The sequence below is a fragment of the Tachysurus fulvidraco genome, chromosome 26 (genome assembly GCF_022655615.1).
Source record: "Tachysurus fulvidraco isolate hzauxx_2018 chromosome 26, HZAU_PFXX_2.0, whole genome shotgun sequence".
Classification (NCBI taxonomy): Eukaryota; Metazoa; Chordata; class Actinopteri; order Siluriformes; family Bagridae; genus Tachysurus; species Tachysurus fulvidraco.
Genome location: NC_062543.1, coordinates 8,296,910 through 8,319,895, shown reverse-complemented (window position 1 = coordinate 8,319,895; position 22,986 = coordinate 8,296,910). Strand labels below are relative to the sequence as shown.

Sequence of the window (22,986 nt, the reverse complement as noted above, 5' to 3'; positions counted from 1 at the left end):
CATTGAAAACATTCCCTATAGCACACGGAAGTGATGTTAATATGGATGCCTGCTGAACTCCTACTAGGTTACATAGATACACGCTGGAGATTTAAGGTTAAAAATACTTGTTAAAATAATAAGTGTATAATCATGAGCAGTTTCAAATGTATTCAGACGCTGTGCGGTTACAGCCGCAGGATCATTTGGATTAATGTAAGTTTCTTTTGATTAGTTAATATGACTAAAATAGACTCTTAATATTTTGATACATAAACACTAACTATATGTAAACATAAGGCATAATCACGCTCTCAACAAACTGTTCAAAATGTTCTAAAATTAATATTAATTTAAAACCCACATGTTAGTGTATCTTTGTTTATTTATTTTAATTATCTACTTTTATTTGTTTGTTTGTTTGTTTGTTTATTTATTTATATTTTATTTATTTATTTTTCAATTTTACTTGTCATAGAAACTATCTTTGACATGTAACTATTGAATATTTTACTGAAAATAAAACTGAAAAAAGTTTTCAGATGTTCAGCCAATAAAATGTACATTTCATCTGTTTTCCAAAAAAAAAACACATTTTTAGTATTTGTTAATTTATTAACAGGTGATGTTTTTTTTCTCTAGGTGCAAAATCCCACAAGGAATATTTACCACAGGCCAAAAAACTGTCAGAACCTTTTTAAACATGAGCATGGTAAGAATCTGGACAATGTAATCAAATACATTATACTGTGTATATATATTGAATTGTGTGTCTTTTACAAGGATTATAGGCGTAAAGGCTCAGAGATCCCTTTAGTAAATAAGTGAATAACATTGAATACCTTGTTACAATGGCACCTGTCAAGGGGTGGGATATATTAACAGACAGAACGAGGCATAGAAGCCTTTATTATCACCACATATACATGACAGCACAGCGGAATTCTTTTCTTCACATACCCCAACTGAGGAGGTTGGGGTCAGAGTGCAGGGGGAAGCAAGTTAACAGCAAGTTAACAGTTCAGTTCATGAATTTGACAAAAGGGCCAAGTTGCGATGGCTAGAGGACTGGATCAGAGCAGCTCTAAAACTGCAGGTTTTTTGGGGTATGTAGTGGTTAGAACCTACCAAAAATGGCCCAGGGATGTTGTTTGAAAGACACAAAGTGAAAAAGACTCTACAATCAGCATGGTCTCTGAATATTTAACCTCTGTGAGTTGAGAATTTTAGGGTTCAAACACTGCAGTTGAATTACATACAGAATTATTTCTACCCTAGTCACTGTCACTTACTGTAAATTCCCGGTAACAACAGGAAAGGTATCAGCGCAATATTTGCTCTTTATGAATTCAGCTTCTGATCTGTTTTACAGTTAAATTTGCCCTCAAGCGTCAACAGTTCAAATCCACTGTTGTCCAGGAAGAACGGAGTGAGGATTCCATACTGAAATGGTTTCTACTGTTGATCCCTATTACCACCTTTGGCCTCGGAACCTGGCAGGTACCTCCTTCACTGTGTTTAGACTAAATAGAAATATAATTGGTCATGAATGGGTTGGTGTGGTGGTAGAGTTTCTGTGATAGGTGTTTCTAGCATTTGGTGGTGCACTGTACTGGGCTAGATCTGCATAGACAGCACGTGACACATGGGATTACTGTTACTGATTATTGTACATAGAACTACTTGGAGACTGTCACGTCATTTTTGAACTGCAGGAAGGAATTAGTGTCTATAATGAACTCGGAAATAATCCTGAACTATCAGTACCTCAGGAGCTCCTGATCGAGCACAAATCGACTGGACTATAAACCATTTTGGAAAGTACATTATTTACATTTACATTATCTACCGTCCGGTTTCACCCAAATGAGGATGAGTTTTCTTCTGAGTTTGGTTCCTCTCAAGGTTCCTCCTCATATCATCTCAGGGAGTTTTGCCTTGACGCCATCACCTCAGGCTTGCTCATTAGGGATAGATGTTAGAGATAATTAGTAACTTAAATTTTAATTTTAAACCTTTTATTCTGTTTTTTTTTTGTGATTGAACGTTTCTGTTAATAGCATTTATACATTTAAAGGTAAAACGGCGGCAGTGGAAGCTGAAGCTGATCAATGACCTTCATTTATTGACGACCGCAGATCCAATCCCTCTTCCCACAGAGTGAGTCTGCCATGTTTGCCCTACACATTAAAAAATTGGTAGTGAAGTCAATTACTTTATTAATGAAATTTGTATGTGAATGCTTATTTGCTGCAGTCCTGCAGAGTTGAAGGATCTGCAGTACCGGCGTGTGACGGTCCGTGGTCGGTTCGATCACTCTCGGGAGTTGTACATCTTGCCACGTTCGCTGGTGGATCCTGAAAGAGAAGCTCGGGAGGCAGGCAGACTGTCATCCAGTGCAGAAACTGGAGCTAACGTCATTACACCATTCCACTGTACTGATCTAGGGTGTGTATAAACACGCACTGTACCTGGCCTTATAACATTCATTCTTAATTCATTCAACTTAATTTGAGATTTCTGTCACCATTTTTAATCCCTCAGGATTACCATCTTGGTGAATCGAGGTTATGTACCCAGAAATAAAATTAGACCAGAAACGAGGATGAAGGGGCAGGTAAATCAACTTTATTTATTTAATTAATTGTGTTCACTCAAGTCATTGCATGAAATTTTTGCTGCTCACTAAAAGAAATGTTAGCAGTTGTACATTATTTTAGTATTTACACTATTCGTCTTTTGCTGAAGAAATGCTCATGTGCAAGGAGAGATTTTACTGCTTTTGCTTCATTTTGCAGGTGACAGATGAAGTGGAGCTGGTGGGTGTGGTGCGTTTGACAGAGAAGCGCAAGCCGTTTGTTCCTCAGAACAACGTAGAGGCGAATCGATGGCACTATCGTGACTTGGAGGCCATGGCTAAAGCAGCTGGAGCTGAGGAGATCTTCATCGATGCTGTGTTGGGTCAGAGATCCTTTTTATTTACAACTAATCTACTCAATACACAAGTACTCTGTGGTTCTGCACAAGTAACCAAGAGGTCTTAATCTAGCCTAGAGCAAGATTTCAGCTAATTGGATCATTATCAGTGATTTGAATATTAAGAATATGTATCCTAATTGATTTTTTTTAAGGCCTGTACAAATTTCTCAATTTAGCAGTGCAAGAGTAAATGTGTAACACAGAAGTAATACAATAAAACAATGAATTGAACTGTACAATGGAAAAAGGTTTGTGTATAATAGCCCTGTAGATTAACCAATGTTTTTCGGTTCATACTCAGACTTATCTAGTCACATTTTCTCCATTCTTGCCATCGTATATATTATGACTTCTCAATATAATGCATGCTGATTGTGTTTTCAGTTCTAAAGACCTAATATTCAATGACCTTAGCTCAAATTTACTGGCTGATGAATGAAGTAAATGATACTGAATCCAGATGTATATCCTAACTTCCCATACAGAGAGTACAACACCAGGAGGACCTATAGGAGGACAGACAAGAGTAACACTGCGCAATGAACACATGCAGTACATCATTACATGGTGAGTCAGTGACATCAATCATGGAGTGGTAAGATTCTTTTTTTCCTTTACTTTAGAAGTGAGGTGCAGCCAGGCACACAGACCAGAGAAACTATGGTTTAATATTTGTTTTAATTACATAACTCTTGGTAAATGTGTGTGATTAATAATGCATGCCTAGGTACCCAAGGTGATAATGTTTGTTTTAAATGACATCAAATCTTTCTAATGTTCTACATAATTTTATTTCAGCCCAAAAAGCAGTTATGGCTTTATAATATATTTTTTATGGCCTAGTTCCAGCTTGCTCTTTAGGGAGCATTATTAGATTTATAGTAACTTCATTTTGAACTTTGACATTTTTACTGTTTCTATACTTATGTAAAGCTGCTTTGAGACTATTTGAACTGTTTAAAGCACTACATAAATAAAATTGAATAGTTTCAGTATTTCTTTCAAGGTGCATCACACTAAAATATGACAAAGTAATTTATGAATAAATTGTTAAGTGTGGTCTACAATCAAGCATGAAAGTAAATTCACTTTTTTTTTTTTTTACACATCCTAGGTACGGACTTTGCGCTGTTACTTCCTACATGTGGTATGCAAAATTCATCAAACGCCTTAGCTTATGAAACACTTTTTGTATGGTGTAAAATGTGGTCCCCCCCCCATTGTTGGTCAAGTATGAGCAAATTAGAAATGAAATTCTTTAAAACTCCTGACTGCAAGTATTTATTTTATTTTTTTCGTCTGTTTGGAAATTCTGTATACCGCAGCTCTAAGAACTGGAGTTTGCAGTCATGTATTCAGAGACCTTCTAGTGCAGCAATCCTACTATGAACATCATCCATTACTCGAACACACTACATTGTTCACTGCAAAAGCCGGGCACTTGTGCAAGGCCTTTAAACCTCAGCTGCATAAAATGAGAAGTCTAAGTAACTCTGAATAAGGGCTGTCAAAATTAAATATTTTTAATGAAAAAAAATCCAGTCAACAACGTAGCTTCCCTGATCTTATTCTCTCCTGCATTCTTGTCAGATATAATCATGTAACAGAACTCCATGACCAAAGGTTAAACGCTGTTCAAGAACACTTGTTTCTCTGCACCACCAAATACATTTGATGCTTTTGTTGAAATGTATCACTTTTCCTGACTATTTATGTGGCCAAAAGCTGTACACAGATTATTGTGTAATCTGTACACAAATTTGACTCTTTTGTTAACACGTATATAGAGGAAATATACAAAAGAAACTGATGTGGCATTATAGACACTGATTATACTACAGCTGTAAATCTCAGGCTTTGGTGCCTTGGTTCAGGTATTCATGTATCAAACCCACCCTAATCTGTAGTGAATTCAGAGAGCAATAATATACTTTTGCCAGTTGACAATTTAAGTTAACCAAATAAAGAGCCAGAAAACTTCAGTTTCTTTTTTATTGTTTTACTAATAAACACATCTGTGCTAGAAGCTTAACCCAGTTTGGTAGCCAGCTCCTTGGCCTTCGCCTTTTCAAGTTTAGCAATGCGAGCTGTCGACTTGGGGCCCAGGATGTTTCCACCCCAGTGACGACGGATCTAAGAGAGGAACAAAAATGAAATCAGAACATTGGCATACATGCAATTAAAGATTTTTTTAGCCAAAATATGGATTACATACATTCCTCCATTAAAAGTTGTAAAATCAATTTCCAGCATGCCTTACAGATTGTGATTTGGTTCACTTTAATTTTAAAAGCAATAGTGCAAAATAATTGTAGCCACTTATGCACTGCACTGACCTCCTCATATCGGTCATTGTAGTTGGTCTTGATGGCCTCTACCAGCTTGGCAAGAGCAGCTCTGTCCTCACTACATGGTCAGGAAACTCATGTTAATCATAAATTCTTGAGATGCAGCCTCGCAATAAATCAACAGTCCTCTTTGGCTCAGGGTTAAAAAGCTCATTTGAAACAACATGGTTTTTCAGGTGAAGAAATTCAGACATCATAGCCAAGAGGCAGAGTATGCAAACAAGCATGGGGATATAAAAAAAACTTCCTTACGGGTTGGTCTGTGTGAAGCAGACAGAGGTGCAGGTCTTCCTGTGTACAAGTCGACCCAGTCTGGCTTTTCCTTTCACAATGCAGTAAGGTACACCCATCTTACGGCACAGAGCAGGCAGGAACACCACCAGCTAAACAACGCATGCAGAGTGTCTAAGTTAACCACTTACAATAACCAGAACTAGAGATTCTACCCAAACTACTGAGTGCACATTTAATGAACAGCTTAACTATATGCAACACAATATGAATGAAACTCCTGTGGTTGTTGCTCAGGGTTAAAAAGCTCGTTAATTTTGATCTTCATAGTACATTCAGGTGAAGAAATTCAAAACATCATTGCAGCAACCACAAGGTTTAGCAGCTTAACATGTTAATGCTGAAGTCCTTCAGCCATGAAGCACTGACCTCAATTGGGTCGACATCATGAGCGATCACAACCAGCTGGGCCTTTTTGCTCTCTACAAGGGATGTGACCGTGTTCACACCTGGATGACAAAATATGATAAATGTTAAACACTGCAAAATTTGTGTGCATATATATACATAAATAAAAGAGAAACAAAATAGGCATTTCCCCTACTGCACTACTTCCATGATGGGGGGGGGGGGGGGGGGGACCTATAATGGCAATCACTACAGAATAAGACCACAGAACCAAAATGCTGAAATTAAAGGCATGTTCTGCATGCATTTCTAACCAGAAACACAATGGACATATTTTAGTACCCTGGAAATAGTGGGTCCAAAAAAAAAAAAAAAAGGTTGTCTTTGGGCAATCAGGCAAATCTCACAACAGGAGCCCAAGCACCAAGGAACAAACAATACAGATCTGGAATGAGGTTTTTTTTTTTTTTTTTTAAATAAAATAAATTTTAAAAAATCATAGCAGACAACAATTTACCACAATATGCATTCCAGATGGGACAGCACCATGACAACTACACAATTGAAAAGTATCAGCCGATTCACCTGAATTAAAATTTGTGTGCAGGGAAGGAGGGGAACACATTGTAGTTCTCTCCCCCGAATAATTCCATAGATCAAGCCTCCTCCTGCTAATTACAGCTCTTCTCTTTTGTCAAAATACAAGTGCAAACAGACAGAAATCCACTCACCTGCACGGAGGACAGGTGGCCTTTTAGTTGGGGCATCTCCCTTCCCTGCAGCCTTCTGTTCAGCACGAGCCAGCAGCCTGCGCTTCTTCTCCTGCTTGGTCTCAGGCCTGTACTTGTGAGCCAACTTGAACAGCTGGGTAGCTGGAGAACAAAACCCAACTTTAATTCAGACAACTGAGCATTTTAATAACACACAGTGAGAGTCAGCTGACTGGCTTTTGCAGGAAATCCTGCGTTGAATTAAAAAAACTTCTCTGATCTGAAAACATGGATTGTTCCAAAAAAAATTAAAGGAAATTTTCTACACTATGCAATCTGTTTAAAGTTAGTGGTATTTAAAAGTGCCAGCATGAAGAATTGTGAAAGACTGTTATAGAACAATCATGACTAACTTTTCCACAAAAGATAACTTGCAATTATGTAAAATTGTTTATCAAGATCTTAGAATTTAAAATAACCAAACCTTCACAAATTTGAGATAAATACCTCAGTGCATCAGTGATCTTGGTGATAAAAAAATGTCAGCATTGACTAATCAGATTTTCTTCACATCATCTGCACAGCTTCAGCTTAGTGCTGTTTTTAAAATGGTACAACAATAGCAGAACTCCACAGCTAAAACTGTATCCAGTGGCAAACCATCAAGCCCACTCAATGTCTGTTGACTTACCGGTCTGGCGGTCCAGAGCCTGGTTGAACTGGTTGATTGCAGGAGGAACCTTCAGACGCTTGTACAAGATAGCCCGCTGTCGCTGCAGACGAACATATCGTGGCCATTTCACGAACCGGGTGAGATCCCGTTTGGGCTGGATGTCCTGACCTGATAGAGTGGAGGAAACAGGAGAACTTGTGAGGGGAAAATTAAAACCATCACACAGGTCAGTAATCACCAGGGTGCATCAGCGATCTTGGTGGGAAATTGTCTGCATTGCTGTTAAGATAGCAAATATTCTTTTACATCATCTGCACCACTTGGGGCAAAAAGCAGTGTGGTGTTTCATGGACAGGACACACTCATACTTTGTTCACCAAAGCATTACTCACCAATGCCAAAGTTCTTCGGCCTTTTCTCAAAGAGGGGGTTCACAACCTTCTTGACCTCATGCTTCTTAGCCACCAAAGGGGCAGGTGCCACCTTCTTCCCCTTGGCCTTCTTTCCTTTAGGCTGGGGGGACAAAAAGCATCTTTAAACTGTACAATCGATCAAATAAAGACACTGTTGAAACTTCAACATTTGAGCTTTTGATCAGGATTTCTTAGGTGCAGAAGCCACATGATCATTTTCTACATCCCACAATATGACATAAGGCTTTAAAAATAATTTCTCAGGGTCGTTCTTTCCTGAGAAAAACAAAACGTATGCTGAAAAAAAAAAAAAAAGATACGTTTCCGCACTGAATAAACGACTTTACGATAACAAACGTATTCATGCAGACCATCAAGGTCCCATCGCTCCTGTCTCCAAATAACTGCTGCTAAATAACGCGTATTTTTAAAACAGAAGCGTCAAGAAGGCGAGTTGTTCCATAAACTGGAAACATTCTAATGTTAAAAAAAATAAAAAGTTTCGTTCGAGTCTGGACTGCAGGAAAAAATTGGAACCTAAGTAGCCAAAAAGCTACAACTAAGCTAACCGACTAAGCTAACATGCTAAGCTAACCAGCTAAACAGCCTTCTACCTAAACAGCAGGCCATCACAAGCCTAAAAAACTAAACCAAAGCCGACATTTTACACCAAACTCGGGCACAAAAGAGTAATTTAACAAATACAGCTCATTTCCCACAACACAAAACGTTTCAAAGCTGACAGCATGAAGACCCACTGAGCAAAACACGACCAAAAGCACTTCAGAGCTACAAACCACATCACCGAAATAAAACCTAAATAATTTACAAATAACCCATTTATTTCTAAGTCATACACGTCAATATGTAACATAACAACAGTCTACATTGCACACAACCCATTTCTTCGAACCCATATGATATTATAAAGTCGATGTTTAAGGATTTTTATAAGGATGGGATTCCGACTCAATAACAGTTTGACGCTCACCATGTTGGTTCAGACAGAAAGGAAGACGCAAAGGCTTGTGGGTAATTTTAAGACTCTTAGACGTTGGGAAGTGACCTCATTATCAAGCGACAGAAGAACCGTGTTCAATGGTTTGGGAAATTGTTTGCGGATTGCAAGTAATATATCTATATTTTTATAGTGCAGCTAATTTATTTATTTTTTGCATGTATTATTGGCCTTAATTTGATAATAAATGAAAGTGTGATACATTGATAAAGTGCAAACTTTCAAAACATTGAGAATTTTGTTGTTTTCATTTGTTTTCAGTGAGACAGTGAGAAGAAACGTTCTGAAAGAAAAATAAAATGGCCACACAAAGAGTTCTCTCTCAAAGTAAAGAGACTCTTCTGCAGAATTACAACAAGAGACTAAAAGATGACATCAGATCCATACTGGACAACTTCACTGAGATCATCAAAACTGCCAAGGTGGGTCTGTGTGAAACATGGAATCTTAGTGTTTCATTCAATCAGGGGTTTAATGCTTATTTTCTCTGGTTAGAAATGTACAAGTTTACATCCTAGCACACAAAAACTTCCTCTGTTTGCTGTACAAGCAAGCTGTAAATGTTTAGCTATGTCCAGTCTCAGCTGAAAGTCTCTTTGAATAAGCAATACCTCCATTAAAAGGATGATTTACATTTCCAGCATTTGGCAGACGCTCTTACATACATACATTATATTACATACGAATATATATATTTTACAACTGACATTGTCTCAAAGCAACTTTACAGAACATAAACATAGAACAAAAGGTTATTATAAAGAATAATAAAGATAAATATAATAATAAAAAAAGATAAGATATTTAAATGTGTATGTATTTATCCCCAATGAGCAAGTCTGAGGTGACTAAGGTGACTGTTGCGAGGAAAAACCCTTGAATGGTGAAGGAAGAAACCTTTGAGAGAAACCAGACTCAAAGGCGAACTTCATCCTCATATGGGTGACACTGGAGGGTGTGATTATAAATATACAGCCTGATAGATGTTGTATTGATGCAAAAGACCACATGGAGTTCACATCTCCTCTTTAGTTTAGCAGAGTCCAACTGGAGCTGGTAGATCTCTAGATGCCTCAGGATTCTCACAGAGTCGGCCTCATCTCAGTGGAGGTTCAAATTCTTCATTGCACGGAAGACAATCGGAGCTGGTACAATTTCTGGATGCCTCGGGATGGGTAGAAAGAGAGAAGCAGTGGAGAAGAATTAGCATAGCTGCTGTTCATAATATTAGCAAGCACTAGATGATAATGTGCATTTGGTCTACTGTAATAGAGCACAAGATTATGGGATGTATTATGTGTATGCCTGACTAAAGTGATAAGTTTTTAAATCTACATTTAAACTGGGAAAGTGTGTCTAAGCACCGAACACTATCAGGAAGACTATTCCAAAGTTTGGGAGCTAAATAAGAAAACGCTTTAGTAGACTTAGATATTCTGGGAACTACCAGAAGTCCTGAGTTTTGTGATCTCCAAGAGCATGAAGGATTGTAGCGTATTAGATTGAGGGTTAAGGGCCTTGCTCAGGGGCCAAACAATGGCAGCTTGGTGGACCTGGGATTGAACTCACAACCTTCTAATTGGTAGCCTAACACCTTAACCACTAAGCTACCACACACCCCAAAATTTGAGTCATAACTAAAGCTGTACAGGATATGCACTAGTACTCTAAGTTGAGCATTAAGTCATAGAAATTTTGTGTAAGAAACAAATGTTAATTGTTCATTCGTTTCTTAGGTGGAAGACGAAACCCAGGTCTCTAGAGCAACACAAGCAGAGCAGGACCACTATGAAATGCACGTCAGAGCTGCCAACATCGTAAGAAATGTTCTGTCTGGATTGTGATTCGCTAAAGCCTACATTTGAAAGGCGTACAAATATAGAATTTATGACCTGTTAAACTGTATATGTGATTTAAAAAGGTACGAGCTGGTGAGTCTCTGATGAAGCTGGTGTCAGACCTGAAGCAGTTCCTGATTCTGAACGATTTCCCATCTGTAAACGAGGCCATTAGCCTGCGCAACCAACAACTACGTGCCCTGCAGGAGGAATGCGATAAGAAGCTCATCTCCCTGCGCGACGAGATCGCCGTCGACCTGTACGAGCTCGAGGAAGAGTATTACTCATCCAGGTACAAATAGATCCTGAACCAGAGACCCTGCAGTCCTGTAGTCAAGTATCATATACAGACTCCCTTATACGCACATATCCAATAACACGTAGTGCCTTAGACCACAATGTGAGTGTAAGTGTCCCAAATTCATTTATACAAGCATTCACAAACTTTAGTGCCTTTAAAATGGAAGAAGAACATAAAAGCAGGCTAAACGTGTAATGATCTTATAACATTTATCATTTTTTTAGCTGGATAGTCAAAAAGGACTAAAAGGAAACTACGAATTAATTATTAATGGTTTTTTTTTTACACTAAAGTTAAAAATATATATATATGCAAAAGTGTGCTTGAACGCTATTAAATATTTCCATACATTTTATTAAAAGTCAAATCAAATAAAACATGCATACTGTACACAGTAAGTTAAATAAGGACAGTAGAATACGAATATATAACTATTCAAAAAGGTATGTAAAGATAGTGTATAACGCTGTTTATGGTATATTAGTTCAACTTAATAGTAGTCATGTGACTTTATTTAAAATTTCAATATACATAGACTTATGCAAACAAGGCTTATTTCTAATGCAAGTAACGGTAGCTTTATTAAGCACGTAATGGACTTCATGTTAAATATACATTTTAGTCCTCCTAATGATCCCATGAACATATTGTTAAATATTCAAACAAAATATATAGAATATAATATGTAATAAAACATTTAAAATATACCAAAGCTCTGTGTTGTATTAAACATGCAAGTTTAAATAGAAAAAAAGTTTTAAAAAAATCCATCACAGATGTGAGAACTGGCCAAGTAAGTGGCCTAGTGTACTAATGAGCACGCTGGCTTCACCTCCCTCTATTAAATTATTCTGGAGGTTCCTTAACACAGTGGCTACACATATCTTCAGTCCATTAATCCAGTAATTTTCTCATAAACAGTTCTAGTTTTCTTTTAAGGTCGTTCAAACCAAACATGTCATGTTAAACTCGCGTCTTATTTGGAGTACGTAGCCTAGGCCTATTTTGAATTAGCTATAAGTTTTGGGTCTTTAACCTTCGATACAAAGGGCCGGTGTGAGCGTAGGGTTTTATTTCATCCGAACAGAAGGCATTTGATTTGACAAGGTGATCAAAATGCAAATATAAACAAATTTGCTTGCTCAGATTTACTGAATATTTTATAATCAAAGCTACACATACGGGTCGATCACCATGAACACTAGTGAAGCTTATATAGTGATATGTAAACTTGTATATCATAAAGGGCAGAAATTGTGGTAAAACGTAGACATACCTTTATACTTTGTATACATGTCTTATGCACTCACAAGACCAGCTGTGACCTGATAAAGAAACGGTTACAGATTGAAGTTCTCTGGGACTTTAAAGCATCGAATATTTGTCGGATTTATTTTAAACCTCACATTAATCAGACTAAAGAGGGTAAATAAAGTGTGATATCTATAAAAGACTCCAAATGCATCTTGCCTAGTAGCTAATCTAGAAAACTCTTACTTACTTTTCACTTCAGCTACAGTATTTTGCAGAATACAATTATACAATATTACAGAAATTAAGCTTAAGTTTGTAATCCATTGAGTTCACCTGGTGACCGGTCGTTTTTTTTATTTTTTATTTATAACTTCCACGGCTGTTACTTTGGCCTTCGGTTTTGTGTGCGAGAAATTCCACTTAAGCTTTAATAACAAAGCCGGAGGACTTGGAACTGCTGGTGTGGAATTGCAAATAATGCTCATGCATTATACAAGTATATACAGAGAATCAGCAGGTCCAAATGAGTCCATGTCTTTTTTTTATTTATTTATCTTTTTAGGATGCAGAAATTTTGAACAATGTTGTAATGCACTAAAGTAGTTCTTTCTCTGATTCTGTACCTCTGAAATGAGGAGCACTCTGGGAGTTTTAATAATCTTGAGTAATTCTTGTCATTTTATGGCCTGTATTTAGATTTCCTTTATTGTATACGATGAAAAGAGATTATCATTCACCTGTTAAAATGTTCACAAAAAACATGTATGATTTTTATATAAGTACATTTTTAGCTTGCACTGGTAACTGGTAACATCTCTAATATTTACACTGGTCTTATTTTATTTTATATTTTTTTTATTTTCTCCACTGTCAGTTCTTCCTGGAACTAGAAAGCTTAAACAGTGTAAGATACCAGATATGGATCAATAAATTTACTGTTTAGAGTGTTATAATGTTAACATTTCCACCACTGAGTCTGTTTGGCCATTTTAAACATTACAAATAAATCAGAAAGGAAAAGAGAGCAACTTTGATGTCTTTAGTATTTATTGGTCTCATCCAAATTGGATTTTCTGCTTCTGAAAATTCTTTACTAATCTTAAGCGTTTACTTCTTTTAGCTACAAAGTGAGATCCTAAATAATAGTCAGTATTTTTGAGATTAGAAAAGCAATTGTTACTGAGTAGAAATGTAATATGTAACATTCAATGGTTTTATAATTGCAACAGGGCTTAAACTCACTTGGATTATATAGGACCTCTTTTTTTAGATTGAATCGGCTTCCTTCTGCTTCTGTGGTGTGTGTTTTGCTTTCCTGGCTTCATACTTTTAAAGGAAGTTTTCAAACTAATCATTTTCTACCACAACTGTAGTGTTACTTTTACCCTGGACAAGGGTTTCTCTGTATTGAGAATTACTGAGTTTAAAAAACCCATCATAACGATAAATATTTAAACAATGTGCATATTTTGGTCAAACAATTCAATCTATTTTTTTAAAAAATCGCTTTAAAAAAAATTATTAATTTTTAGGAGGAATCCGAGATTTACCAGTATATAGTCCGGAAAAAAAGGAAAGTACACCCTCCATCAGTTCTATCTTTTTATTTATCAAGGCCTTAATAACAAGTGTGAGATCTTCACCGACTTCTATAAACTAACAAATAGCTGCTGGTGACAACAACAAAAAGCCACAACACTTTTGAGGGTGGGTGATGACTACAGCATGAAATCTGTTGTGGGATGTTTTCTTGATTTGATTGGTTTATAGACATTGGTGAGGACCAGTCATTTGTTGTTTAAATTAAAAAACTATGTATATTAACTGTAGCATGCATTCGAACAAAGCTACTATCCTTGCCCAACTTTCCCCGACTGGTCACCTGCTAACCATCTGCCCTCTTCTACACGTGTGAGCTCAGACACTCACAATTGCCCAGTGTCTTATCTGTACATTTTGATTGACAGATGAGAGAGCGGGCCATTCGTCAAGATGAATTTTCCAACATTTTTGATAGAATTAGAACTACCACCTTCGTGTTTTTCTTGCTCTTTAGCTTAGGAATTGCTTAGTTTGTTAAAGCTAAAATGTGCAGGACATGAGAACTCCAGAAGCAGGGTTGGGAACCTGTGCTTTAAGGTAAGCTAAGAGTTCATGTAGGGCATGAACTTTACTGAAGAGGAAGATTTTTGGTGTGTAATGTGTTTATGTGACATTTCTAGCTGTGGACAGTGGGACGGTGTCGAGTTGCCACTTTGCGAGGCTTTTCGTCAGCGAGACAGTTGGGGGTCACCCAATACGGCCCTTGACCCTTCGAACGGCGTTACAGACGATTCGGAAAGGCCGGTCGCTACAGAAACAATGTCCCATCACCTCAATGGCCATGGAAGCAGCACAAATGAACAGTCTTGAAAACAAATCAGTTAGAGCACATCAGCAACTTCCTTCATCTATGCTCTCGACGTTACTTAATTCCTGAGCCAAATAATAAAAAAAACTTTTTCTGTGTCTGACTACTGTACATTCCTCTCTCAGACCTCACAGTATTAGTGTATGTGTTTACCGTACATGACTTATCACTCTTAGGTCAGGAAGACCTAAATGTTAGATATCTAACGTATTTTACTTGATACTTCAGCACATAGAATCTCAGTCATTTGTTTAATTTTTTCTGCTTGGTTCCATCTATTGTGAATAAAATGGTTTGACAAAGTAATACGTTTCTGAAGTTTTATTTACTTGGAAAGCTGATGTAGGTATATTAAGTGTTCACGGTTTATAAAAAAGAAAAATTAAAAAAACAAGCACAGACTGAAATAGTACAACTAAATATTTGTTTATATAATGTCCAAATAAAAATTTAAAGATGCAGTATGTAGCAGGAATGCTGGATGTGAGCCTGGAGTACCTGGATGGATGGGAAACGGAAACACACACACGTGCTTTGGGGCAATTTAACATTGATACACCTACTGGCATGTTTGTTTGTTTTTTTGTCAGATGGGTGGAGACCAGAGATCATGTCCAACTCCAGAGAGACATAAAGATAAAACTCTGGAGCTGTGATTGAGCAGTGCTTCTCTCTGCACCACCATGTCACTCGGGTTCTCACATTACAGCCAAAACCTTCCACTGAGTCAGTAGAAGTCAGAGAATCAGTATCTTCGGTTCATCTTCTTGAATTTCTCGTAATGATAGTCATCCGTGGCCTTCTCGTTGTTCGGTCTCTTGCGGTAGTTGGGTGGTGATTCTGAGATACAGTAAAGGAAATGAGCATCAGAGCAAAACTGATGTAAAGTTTTAATATAAAACTTTATATTATTGTGCTGCTTGTATTCTGGTCTTACAAGATTGCACTCTCACACTTGTGTATGTATGGATGTACGGATGTGTCTAGAAATACATTTATCTACGTGTGTACACTGCCTATACAACAGTAACCAGGATAATATATAGTGTATGTAGAGATAATGTACAGAATTGGAGATAAACTTAAGTAGGCTTTAGGTGAATTTACAGTCATTTAGAATGGAGCATGATGACGAGCTTCAGGTGTGAGTGTGAAGCTTTGCACTTACTACTTTCCGGTGCTGGTTTCTCAGTATCTCCAACACGCAGTGGTCGTGATTTAGGCTCTTCTCTGTGCCGTCTATGAGGTGCGTTCACGTCTTCGTGGTAGACTGAAAAGTGAGTAAAATTCAGATGACGGACAGGTAAACCAGATACCAGATTTTTTTTTCAGATACACAAAATAGAGTGATTGTACATGGTCCTAGAGGACATAAAACTCACAGCGATTATGCTGGACGTAGTTCACTGCGATGTTAGTGGGAACAAATGAGGTGCCGCTGTCTTTCTTCTTGTTCCTCTGCTCAGCAATCAGCTTTGCTTTGGCATCCTCTGTACTGATTATGTTCTTTATCTTTGCACTGCACAGGACAAAAGCAAAAGTCACACACACAAATGTACAAAATACAGAAAGCGAAACAAATGAAAGAGCAGTGACTGCTCATAGATTTCTTTCTAAACATCACCTTGATGTTTATTGTCATTTTGGATGTTTAAAAGTCTTTATAGGATTGTTCCACTTTAATAGTCTACTATTATTTTATTCTGGTTTTTGGTTATTATTACCTACATTATTTAAGAATTTTATTTATATATATTTTATTTATTTATTTATTTATTATTTTATTTATTTATATAAGAATTATTTATTTATATATATATATATATATATATATATATATATATATACACACACACACACACACACACACACACACACACACACACACATATATATATATATATATATAAAAACTTTAGGCTGTCGAGTCCATGTTCTGCTTGGTCTGAAAGTGTGGATTCATTGATATTATAAACGATTTTTTTTTATGTAAAAATGTAAAACATTGGGTTTAGTTATCTGTAAGGAAATGTCCAGTTAACCTTCATGGGAGGATTTTCCATTGACAGTCAGGGAAAGGGATTTCATTCGTATTAACTTTATAAGCTCAAGAACACAAGAACTAACTTATTTAATGAGCTATATATTCATAAATATGGGTAATGATTGGCAGATAGAAAGAATGAGCAGAAAAAAATTTGTTTATATGGTGAATTGTCTTTCCCCTTGTTCTGAACTCATTTATCACTTGTGGAGGTTTGATTAATTGAAGCCAGCCGTCTTTACTAAACCCAGAATGCGTCATGGTTCCTTCTTTTTACAAGCCTCAGTTCATTACGCTCTCATTCATGAGATATATAAATATTCATATTTATTTATCAGACATTAACTTTACCGGACAAAAAAAGCTGTGTTTGCACTTACTCGATTCCCAAGTCCACTTCTGGGATGCCGCTAAGCATCTGATTAGACAACATCTCTTCTGTCTTTTCAGCAGAATTGACGCGGATGTTCTCGGGCAGCTCATACAGTTGATCCTCAGCGTTCTTCATTTTCACCTTCTGTTCCACTGCCTCCAATAATCCCTTCTTCTTTTTCAGCTCTGTTTCGATGTACTTCATCCTGTAAGGAGGAAAAACTGACAAATGAGATGATACAAAAAAAAAAAAAAATCATTTATATTTTTCACCACTGTTTAGATTTTCCCTAAATAGTTACAATTCTCTTACTGAATGGATCTCTAACTGTCCATTAAACTCATCTTTAATATTAAAATCTATATACAGCTTTGTATACATACATGTCTGCATCTTCATCTCGTCTGTTTGTTTCAGCAGAGAAAGCAGTTCCCAAGTTCAGATCATCCTCTGTACTGCTGTGGATAAAAAAAACAATTGAAACATTATTTTAAAATGTGCTCATTCATGACCAATGTAAAAGAACCTGAGGAACAAACACTGGCCTTTCACATGTATTCACTGGGACACTCACGTATCTAAGGCTCTGTCTTTCACTTTCTTCATATCCACAATGCCGCCTGTCTTCAGCTTAAATGGATCATCCTTATAGACAGACAGACAGATATTCAATTTCTTCAGTTTGCAACACACCATGATGATGTACCATATTCAATCATGCAGTAAACATACCTCGATCTCTGCTTCCAGTGGTAGCTTCTCTCCCACAAGTAATGATGCTAAACTGGGTAGGAAAAAAAAACTTCTTTTAGCCATTAATCTGTATTCATCTTATATTTTTCCTATTGAATGCCTGTTACAACAATCAAGAATAATAACAATTTTGTCAAACTCAATATTTATGTCACATCACAAAACTTATGTACTTTTCTGTCCACTATTTTGATTACGTGCAAAAAGTCCTGACACGAGATTTAGACAGGTTATCTGTGCTTAATTGTATGGGGATGTGGTAGCCTAGTGTTTAGAGTGCTGACTACCAATTGAAAGGTTGTCAGTTCGATTCCCAGGTCCACCAGTCTGCCACTGCTGGGCCCCTGAGCAAAGCCCTTAACCGTCAATTGCTCAGTTGTTTGTTTTGTTTTTTTAGATAAAGATGTAAGTCACTCTGGAAAAGGGGGTCAGCTAAATGATGGTTTTAAATGCTAAAACCCAGGACAAATGGGAACAAACGCTCGTCTGTTCTCTGTCAGTATTTTGAACTACAGATACGACTTCTGATTACACAAACCCCATCCAGGTTAAGGTTCGCTATTGTATTATGAATCATTATGTGCTCCTTAACTCAAATTCATCCTTTATTAAATTCACTTTTAAAGATTTTAGATTAAAATTTAAAGAATATTGACAAGCAGCAAAGATCTTCCAGGACAAAGATCTCAGTACTGTAAAAGAATCACTAAGCACATCATAAACATTACAGTGCATGGTGTTTTAGGGTGGATGGTGTAGTGCCTTCATGGGATACCATCACCTTCATTAAGAAACATACACAAAGCCACAAAAACAATAACAACAAACCTCTAACAGACAGCAAATAATCTATAAGACACCTGAAAAAGTCCTGGGAGGCCAGAATACAGTCCAGATTTGGTCCGAGATACATCTTTCAATGATTACACACGTTTTAAACAGACCGATACTATAGGAATGATTATGTATTAAAATGTGCGCATTAATATAAAGCTGTGCTTTGCCGTACAGCCGGAACTACTGTCAAAACTTTCTGACCAATTAGAATCGAAAACTGAACAAATCTCACCTCACACCTTTCTGCCTCTTCCGTAAATTCTGCAGCTCCTTTGCTTCTTCAAGTTTAGACCTGTGGACGATGTTATTTAAAACTCATCATCAGTTAGAACAACACAATGTCTTTATAGAGAGCCACTATCAGAATCAGAGTAAAACACAGTTAGCGAGCTAAAGCTTGCAATATCGATTAGCATAAGATAATGTGGTGGACAGATTATCTACCTAACTTCAGCAGTTACTTCGTCAGATTCCTCTTCATCAGAAGACTCTTTCCTTCTCCTGAGACATTTGCCGGCTGGCATGATTAGATATTTAACTGCGTATTGTTATGAAATGTAACCAATACAACGTCCTGCTCCTAACTGCGCCTTTGAGAAACAATATTCACTTCTTCTCCTAACTGAGGCGGCCGCCAGCCAACGTTACGTTTTATTACCGCCACCTACTGGAGTGGAGGGTGTAGTGCCCTCGAGAGATTTTTTGTTTAACTCTGGGATTCTTATAAAATATTTCACTGTAGAATTAGAAATGACAAGTAATTGTTTTATGAACATATTTAAATTATTTAAATATTATATTAGTCATTATTAAAATTTGAGCAATTTGGTCATTATTAAAATTTGAGCAATAATATTTTGGTATTAATTTGAAACACAGAGCTTTTATTTCTAAATGTTTTCTGTTTACATTACATTAACTTTGAGGTGACATTTATATCTTATATAAATTGTTATATCTTTTATATATATATATATATATATATATATATATATATATATATATATATATATATATATGAGACTTGTCTTTTATAAGAAATATTATAATAATATATCATCATTTATTTGACTTGCTTTACAGGCTTATAAATAAAAGAACTCAGTGGTATAAAAATAAACATAATAATGGCGGTGTGTGGTTTCCATCACTGCTACGTTTGCAGTCTCCACTCGCTGCACTATGAAGGCGCCAGTGGGCGGTCCCAGTACTGGTTGCCATAGTAATAACGTTCATCACTGTACGCTGTTTGACGAGCATAGATATCCATGTTTGCCGAGGGTCACGTGCGCTCTACTTGCCTTCACTCCTATTGGTAGATGCTGCACCAACTCAATACATATTTGCATAAAGTTAAACATTGCCCAACGTTGTCACGCCCACTTTTAGTCACTGTCACTGTATGTAGCTCATGTCCAGGTCTTATTGAAAATGAACAATTATTTTATTTATTTATTCTTGTTATTTATTTATTTGTTTGTTTATTCAATATTTAATTATTTAATATTATTCGATAAATAAATAATTAAATATCACTGACAGCAGAGGACCTATGTCCTATTCACCAATCACATGTTCCTTAAAGTGTAAGTAGTGTAAAAAGTCTACTCGTGTGGTAGAATATTTAGATTAGACCAGTCCAGTGCTCTTGTCTCTCATTGACTCCTCACCCATTATCCACATTAACCATCACTTCTATAAGCTGAACAGATGTATTTCATTTCTCTATTTCCAAATTTCAGTATCAGCTTTATCATGAATGACTGGTCATTTAGCTGCAGTCAGTACTCAGTACTCACTCAGTCCTCTCTTGGGCCTATTATTCCCTGGTGTAATAGCACTTGTCTAAACCCGAATAGCTGATTGCTGGATGGCTGTGTATCAGGGAAAGCTAAGTTTAGAATATCCTTGTATGTTGTTTTTGCATAAAGACTAGCTAGTCCTTAGTTCAGAACACTTCAATAATTAATCTAAAATTCAGCCATGTCCTGCACGTGGCTTCTTTCTTTGCTTATTGGGTTGCCAGTTACGTTGTGATCCCTCTGTTTTCTTTTGGACTGATTCTTCCCGGCGGATTTTGTTTTGCCTGAGAATGGACGGTTGGGAATTTTGCATATATTACATTAAGTCAAATTGGTAGGTTAAATTAATAAAAAGAAATAAATAAACAGTGAATGCTTAGGCTCCACAGCACCGTGATGAAAAGGATCATGCATTAATGCACTTTTTTGGCAAAAGGTTTGTGGACACTTAAACATATTGAACATCAAGATATAGTTCCCCTTTAATAATCTCCACTCCTCTGAGAAGTCTTTTCGCCAGATTTTGGATCGTTGATGTGGGGATTTGTGATCTTTTAGCCACACAGTGGGATGTTTGGGATGTGGTAGCCTAGTGATTAAGGCATTGGACTACTGATCGTTAGGTCATGTTCAAATCACAGGTCCACCAAGCTGCCACTGTTGGGCCCCTGAGCAAGGCCCTTAACCCTCAATTGCTCAGTTGTCTAAAACAAAATCAGTTGTAGGTCTCTCTGGATAAGGGTTGACAGAATGACAGAAATTAAATGAAATGACAAGATCATTCAGACACTGATGTCTGGTGAGAAGTCCGGTGACACAGCATTTCAATTCATTCTAAATTAATTTAGTGTGGTTAAGATAAGGGAACTTTGTATAATACTTTGGGGGGATGGAATGTGAAGGCCTTCACCATAGCCCATTAATAATTTTGTGTCCACTAGGACTAGAACACAGATGTTGTACATTTACATTATTTAGCAGACACCCTTATCCAGAGGAACTTCCTCCGTTTTTTGTTTTTTTTTATCTAATTCTATACAACCGAGCAAATAAGGGCCTTGCACATAGGCCCAGAAGTGGCAGCTTGGTGGACTTGGGATTTGAACTCACAACCTTCTGATAGGTAGACCAACACCTTAGCCACTAGGCAATCACATCCCTGTGTTATAGTTTAATTAAAAAACTGACAAAATATTATGAGTAGCTATTGAAATGTCACCCAGTTAAATATCATTTTTGACAAACAGTGGCTTACTAACATCTACAGATGAATGAGAACTGGAAATCTATTTGAGAGTAAGCTGACTTGAGTATGCCCTCTCTACCCCTTTGTCTCTCTGCCAAAGAGTTATTGTTAAAAGTGATGAAAAAAGAACTACCAAGTATTTTGACTACAATTACATATTATCGAGAAGGTAATTCCACCTTCCACCCCTTCTATGATGCCCTGGACAGATACAGGTATGTTCTGTTGCAGACTCATGCAACCAAGGTGCTCCACAATCCTTCAAATCCTTCCTACCCGTGTCCATCAGACTTTAAAATTCCTCTGTACAACAAACATATCTCATAGTGCATCGATATACCTTACTTAAGTGACTTGGAGCTGTGGTAACAAAACCAATTTCCCCCCAGGAGTCAATAATGTATTTCTGATTCTGATTCACTCTTTAATGATTTCATTTGAAACTGCTTCTATTGGGTAAACTGGCTAAAGATTAAATAAAAAAGGTTTAATAAAATGATACTCATCATAATTCTCATAATTAAATCTGTCTTTAGCAGAACTGAGTGCTTACTTGAGCACTAATTGTAACATTTAATTTTACAGGACAGTTTGGAATTTGGTGTCTTTTCTGTAAACAGAATATCAGGTGTGATTTGAAAGGTCAAGACCAAAGGGTGTGCAGTTTTCTTCAGATCATGTTGGATGAACAACCTGCACAAAAACACAGTCTTCTGAAAGTGATAAGAGAGTAAGAGTTACACAAATCATATTAATCCGGAGATAAAGTATACACACTGTAACCCAAGTTTGACTACATATAAATTAGTAATAACAAATGAAGGACTCTGTTTTATTTTTTATATTTATTTATTTAGATGACATACCCCCAGGCAGCTTTGGGTCTCTCTGATCACTGCCTGGTTCATCTTATACGAACCTACAGGCAAAAACATAGATCTGTAAAACCTGTAGTAAAGACTGTAAAGAGATGGACCTTTCCGATCTGGAAGAGCTCACAGAGACTGTAACTTCATATAGCAGTTTCTGTGAGGACATATGCATCCCCACCAGAAGTCATCTAACATTCAACAATGATAAGCCATGGTTTACAGGAACACACTGAATGAAGGAGATTAGAGCAGCTAATGAAGGAGATTAGAGCAGCTAAGAAGAGCTAAGCTTAAAGGTTGGAGGTTCAGTTCACCTCTAATGACTTCAGTCTCAAAAGGTTTGAAAGCCATCACAAACTACAAGACACCACCCCCCACCACTGCGGTGAATCAACAACTTGCTGAAGATCTGTATCCATTTTATTGTAGATTCGAAGCCCCCACACCCATTCTGATCATCTATTTACACAACCTTTAACAGCTCCAGTAACCTCTCT

At 36.9% G+C, this 22,986-nt stretch overlaps 4 protein-coding genes and 4 non-coding genes across 10 annotated transcripts; 2 read left to right on the top strand and 6 right to left on the bottom strand.

Annotated features, from left to right (window-relative positions):
* The first annotated feature begins 2 nt into the window (after nt 1-2).
* On the top strand, nt 3-4,940 carry LOC113655149 (surfeit locus protein 1). The gene is made up of 9 exons (XM_027165483.2): nt 3-195; nt 622-691; nt 1,352-1,479; nt 2,057-2,139; nt 2,236-2,427; nt 2,524-2,596; nt 2,778-2,940; nt 3,444-3,525; nt 4,073-4,940. Exons 1-9 carry the CDS (start codon nt 133-135, stop codon nt 4,137-4,139), a joined length of 921 nt encoding a protein of 306 aa, XP_027021284.1. The 5' UTR covers nt 3-132; the 3' UTR covers nt 4,140-4,940.
* Nucleotides 4,937-8,770, bottom strand: rpl7a (ribosomal protein L7a). The gene is made up of 8 exons (XM_047809009.1): nt 8,733-8,770; nt 7,721-7,841; nt 7,347-7,496; nt 6,677-6,817; nt 5,967-6,046; nt 5,559-5,689; nt 5,295-5,364; nt 4,937-5,091 (listed from the first exon to the last, which is right to left on the bottom strand). Exons 1-8 carry the CDS (start codon nt 8,733-8,735, stop codon nt 4,987-4,989), a joined length of 801 nt encoding a protein of 266 aa, XP_047664965.1. The 5' UTR covers nt 8,736-8,770; the 3' UTR covers nt 4,937-4,986.
* Nucleotides 5,437-5,508, bottom strand: LOC113655216. Its single transcript, XR_003443646.1, has one exon. It is a non-coding gene; the product is annotated as a small nucleolar RNA SNORD36 (small nucleolar RNA).
* LOC113655212 lies at nt 5,826-5,903 on the bottom strand. Its single transcript, XR_003443642.1, has one exon. It is a non-coding gene; the product is annotated as a small nucleolar RNA SNORD36 (small nucleolar RNA).
* LOC113655218 lies at nt 7,168-7,236 on the bottom strand. The gene has a single exon (XR_003443648.1). It is a non-coding gene; the product is annotated as a small nucleolar RNA SNORD24 (small nucleolar RNA).
* On the bottom strand, nt 7,572-7,644 carry LOC113655217. The gene has a single exon (XR_003443647.1). It is a non-coding gene; the product is annotated as a small nucleolar RNA SNORD24 (small nucleolar RNA).
* Nucleotides 8,736-14,868, top strand: med22 (mediator complex subunit 22). 2 transcript variants are annotated; one of them, XM_027165488.2, is made up of 5 exons: nt 8,736-8,869; nt 9,021-9,181; nt 10,496-10,576; nt 10,681-10,889; nt 14,375-14,868. In XM_027165488.2, exons 2-5 carry the CDS (start codon nt 9,059-9,061, stop codon nt 14,562-14,564), a joined length of 603 nt encoding a protein of 200 aa, XP_027021289.1. In that variant the 5' UTR covers nt 8,736-8,869; nt 9,021-9,058; the 3' UTR covers nt 14,565-14,868. The 2 variants fall into 2 exon arrangements, with proteins under 2 accessions (XP_027021289.1, XP_027021290.1); XM_027165489.2 differs by lacking the exon at nt 14,375-14,868 and having other exon boundaries at nt 10,681-13,176.
* On the bottom strand, nt 14,869-19,207 carry c26h9orf78 (chromosome 26 C9orf78 homolog). Of its 2 annotated transcripts, none has more exons than XM_027165485.2 (9): nt 19,014-19,207; nt 18,802-18,861; nt 17,712-17,763; nt 17,554-17,624; nt 17,363-17,434; nt 16,987-17,184; nt 15,945-16,081; nt 15,731-15,832; nt 14,869-15,402 (listed from the first exon to the last, which is right to left on the bottom strand). In XM_027165485.2, exons 1-9 carry the CDS (start codon nt 19,091-19,093, stop codon nt 15,308-15,310), a joined length of 867 nt encoding a protein of 288 aa, XP_027021286.1. In that variant the 5' UTR covers nt 19,094-19,207; the 3' UTR covers nt 14,869-15,307. The 2 variants fall into 2 exon arrangements, with proteins under 2 accessions (XP_027021286.1, XP_027021285.1); XM_027165484.2 differs by having other exon boundaries at nt 17,363-17,437; nt 19,014-19,206.
* Between the last annotated feature and the right edge of the window lie 3,779 nt (nt 19,208-22,986).

Bases quoted from the DNA above. Each gene is read 5' to 3' on its own strand.
- LOC113655149 (XM_027165483.2), top strand. From the start codon at position 133: ATGAGCAGTTTCAAATGTATTCAGACGCTGTGCGGTTACAGCCGCAGG. The intron at 196-621 runs GTAAGTTTCTTT...TTTTTTCTCTAG, and splicing joins GCAGGATCATTTGGATTAAT to GTGCAAAATCCCACAAGGAA. The intron at 2,428-2,523 runs GTGTGTATAAAC...TTAATCCCTCAG, and splicing joins TTCCACTGTACTGATCTAGG to GATTACCATCTTGGTGAATC.
- rpl7a (XM_047809009.1), bottom strand. The intron at 6,818-7,346 runs GTAAGTCAACAG...TTTGTTCTCCAG, and splicing joins GGCTCTGGACCGCCAGACCG to CTACCCAGCTGTTCAAGTTG. The intron at 5,365-5,558 runs GTAAGGAAGTTT...CTGACCATGTAG, and splicing joins TGCTTCACACAGACCAACCC to TGAGGACAGAGCTGCTCTTG.
- med22 (XM_027165488.2), top strand. From the start codon at position 9,059: ATGGCCACACAAAGAGTTCTCTCTCAAAGTAAAGAGACTCTTCTGCAG. The intron at 9,182-10,495 runs GTGGGTCTGTGT...TTCGTTTCTTAG, and splicing joins AGATCATCAAAACTGCCAAG to GTGGAAGACGAAACCCAGGT. The intron at 10,577-10,680 runs GTAAGAAATGTT...TGATTTAAAAAG, and splicing joins ACGTCAGAGCTGCCAACATC to GTACGAGCTGGTGAGTCTCT.
- c26h9orf78 (XM_027165484.2), bottom strand. From the start codon at position 19,093: ATGCCAGCCGGCAAATGTCTCAGGAGAAGGAAAGAGTCTTCTGATGAA. The intron at 17,625-17,711 runs GTATGTTTACTG...TCTGTCTATAAG, and splicing joins CACTGGAAGCAGAGATCGAG to GATGATCCATTTAAGCTGAA. The intron at 16,082-16,986 runs GTAAGTGCAAAC...TGTCCTGTGCAG, and splicing joins GAAGTGGACTTGGGAATCGA to TGCAAAGATAAAGAACATAA.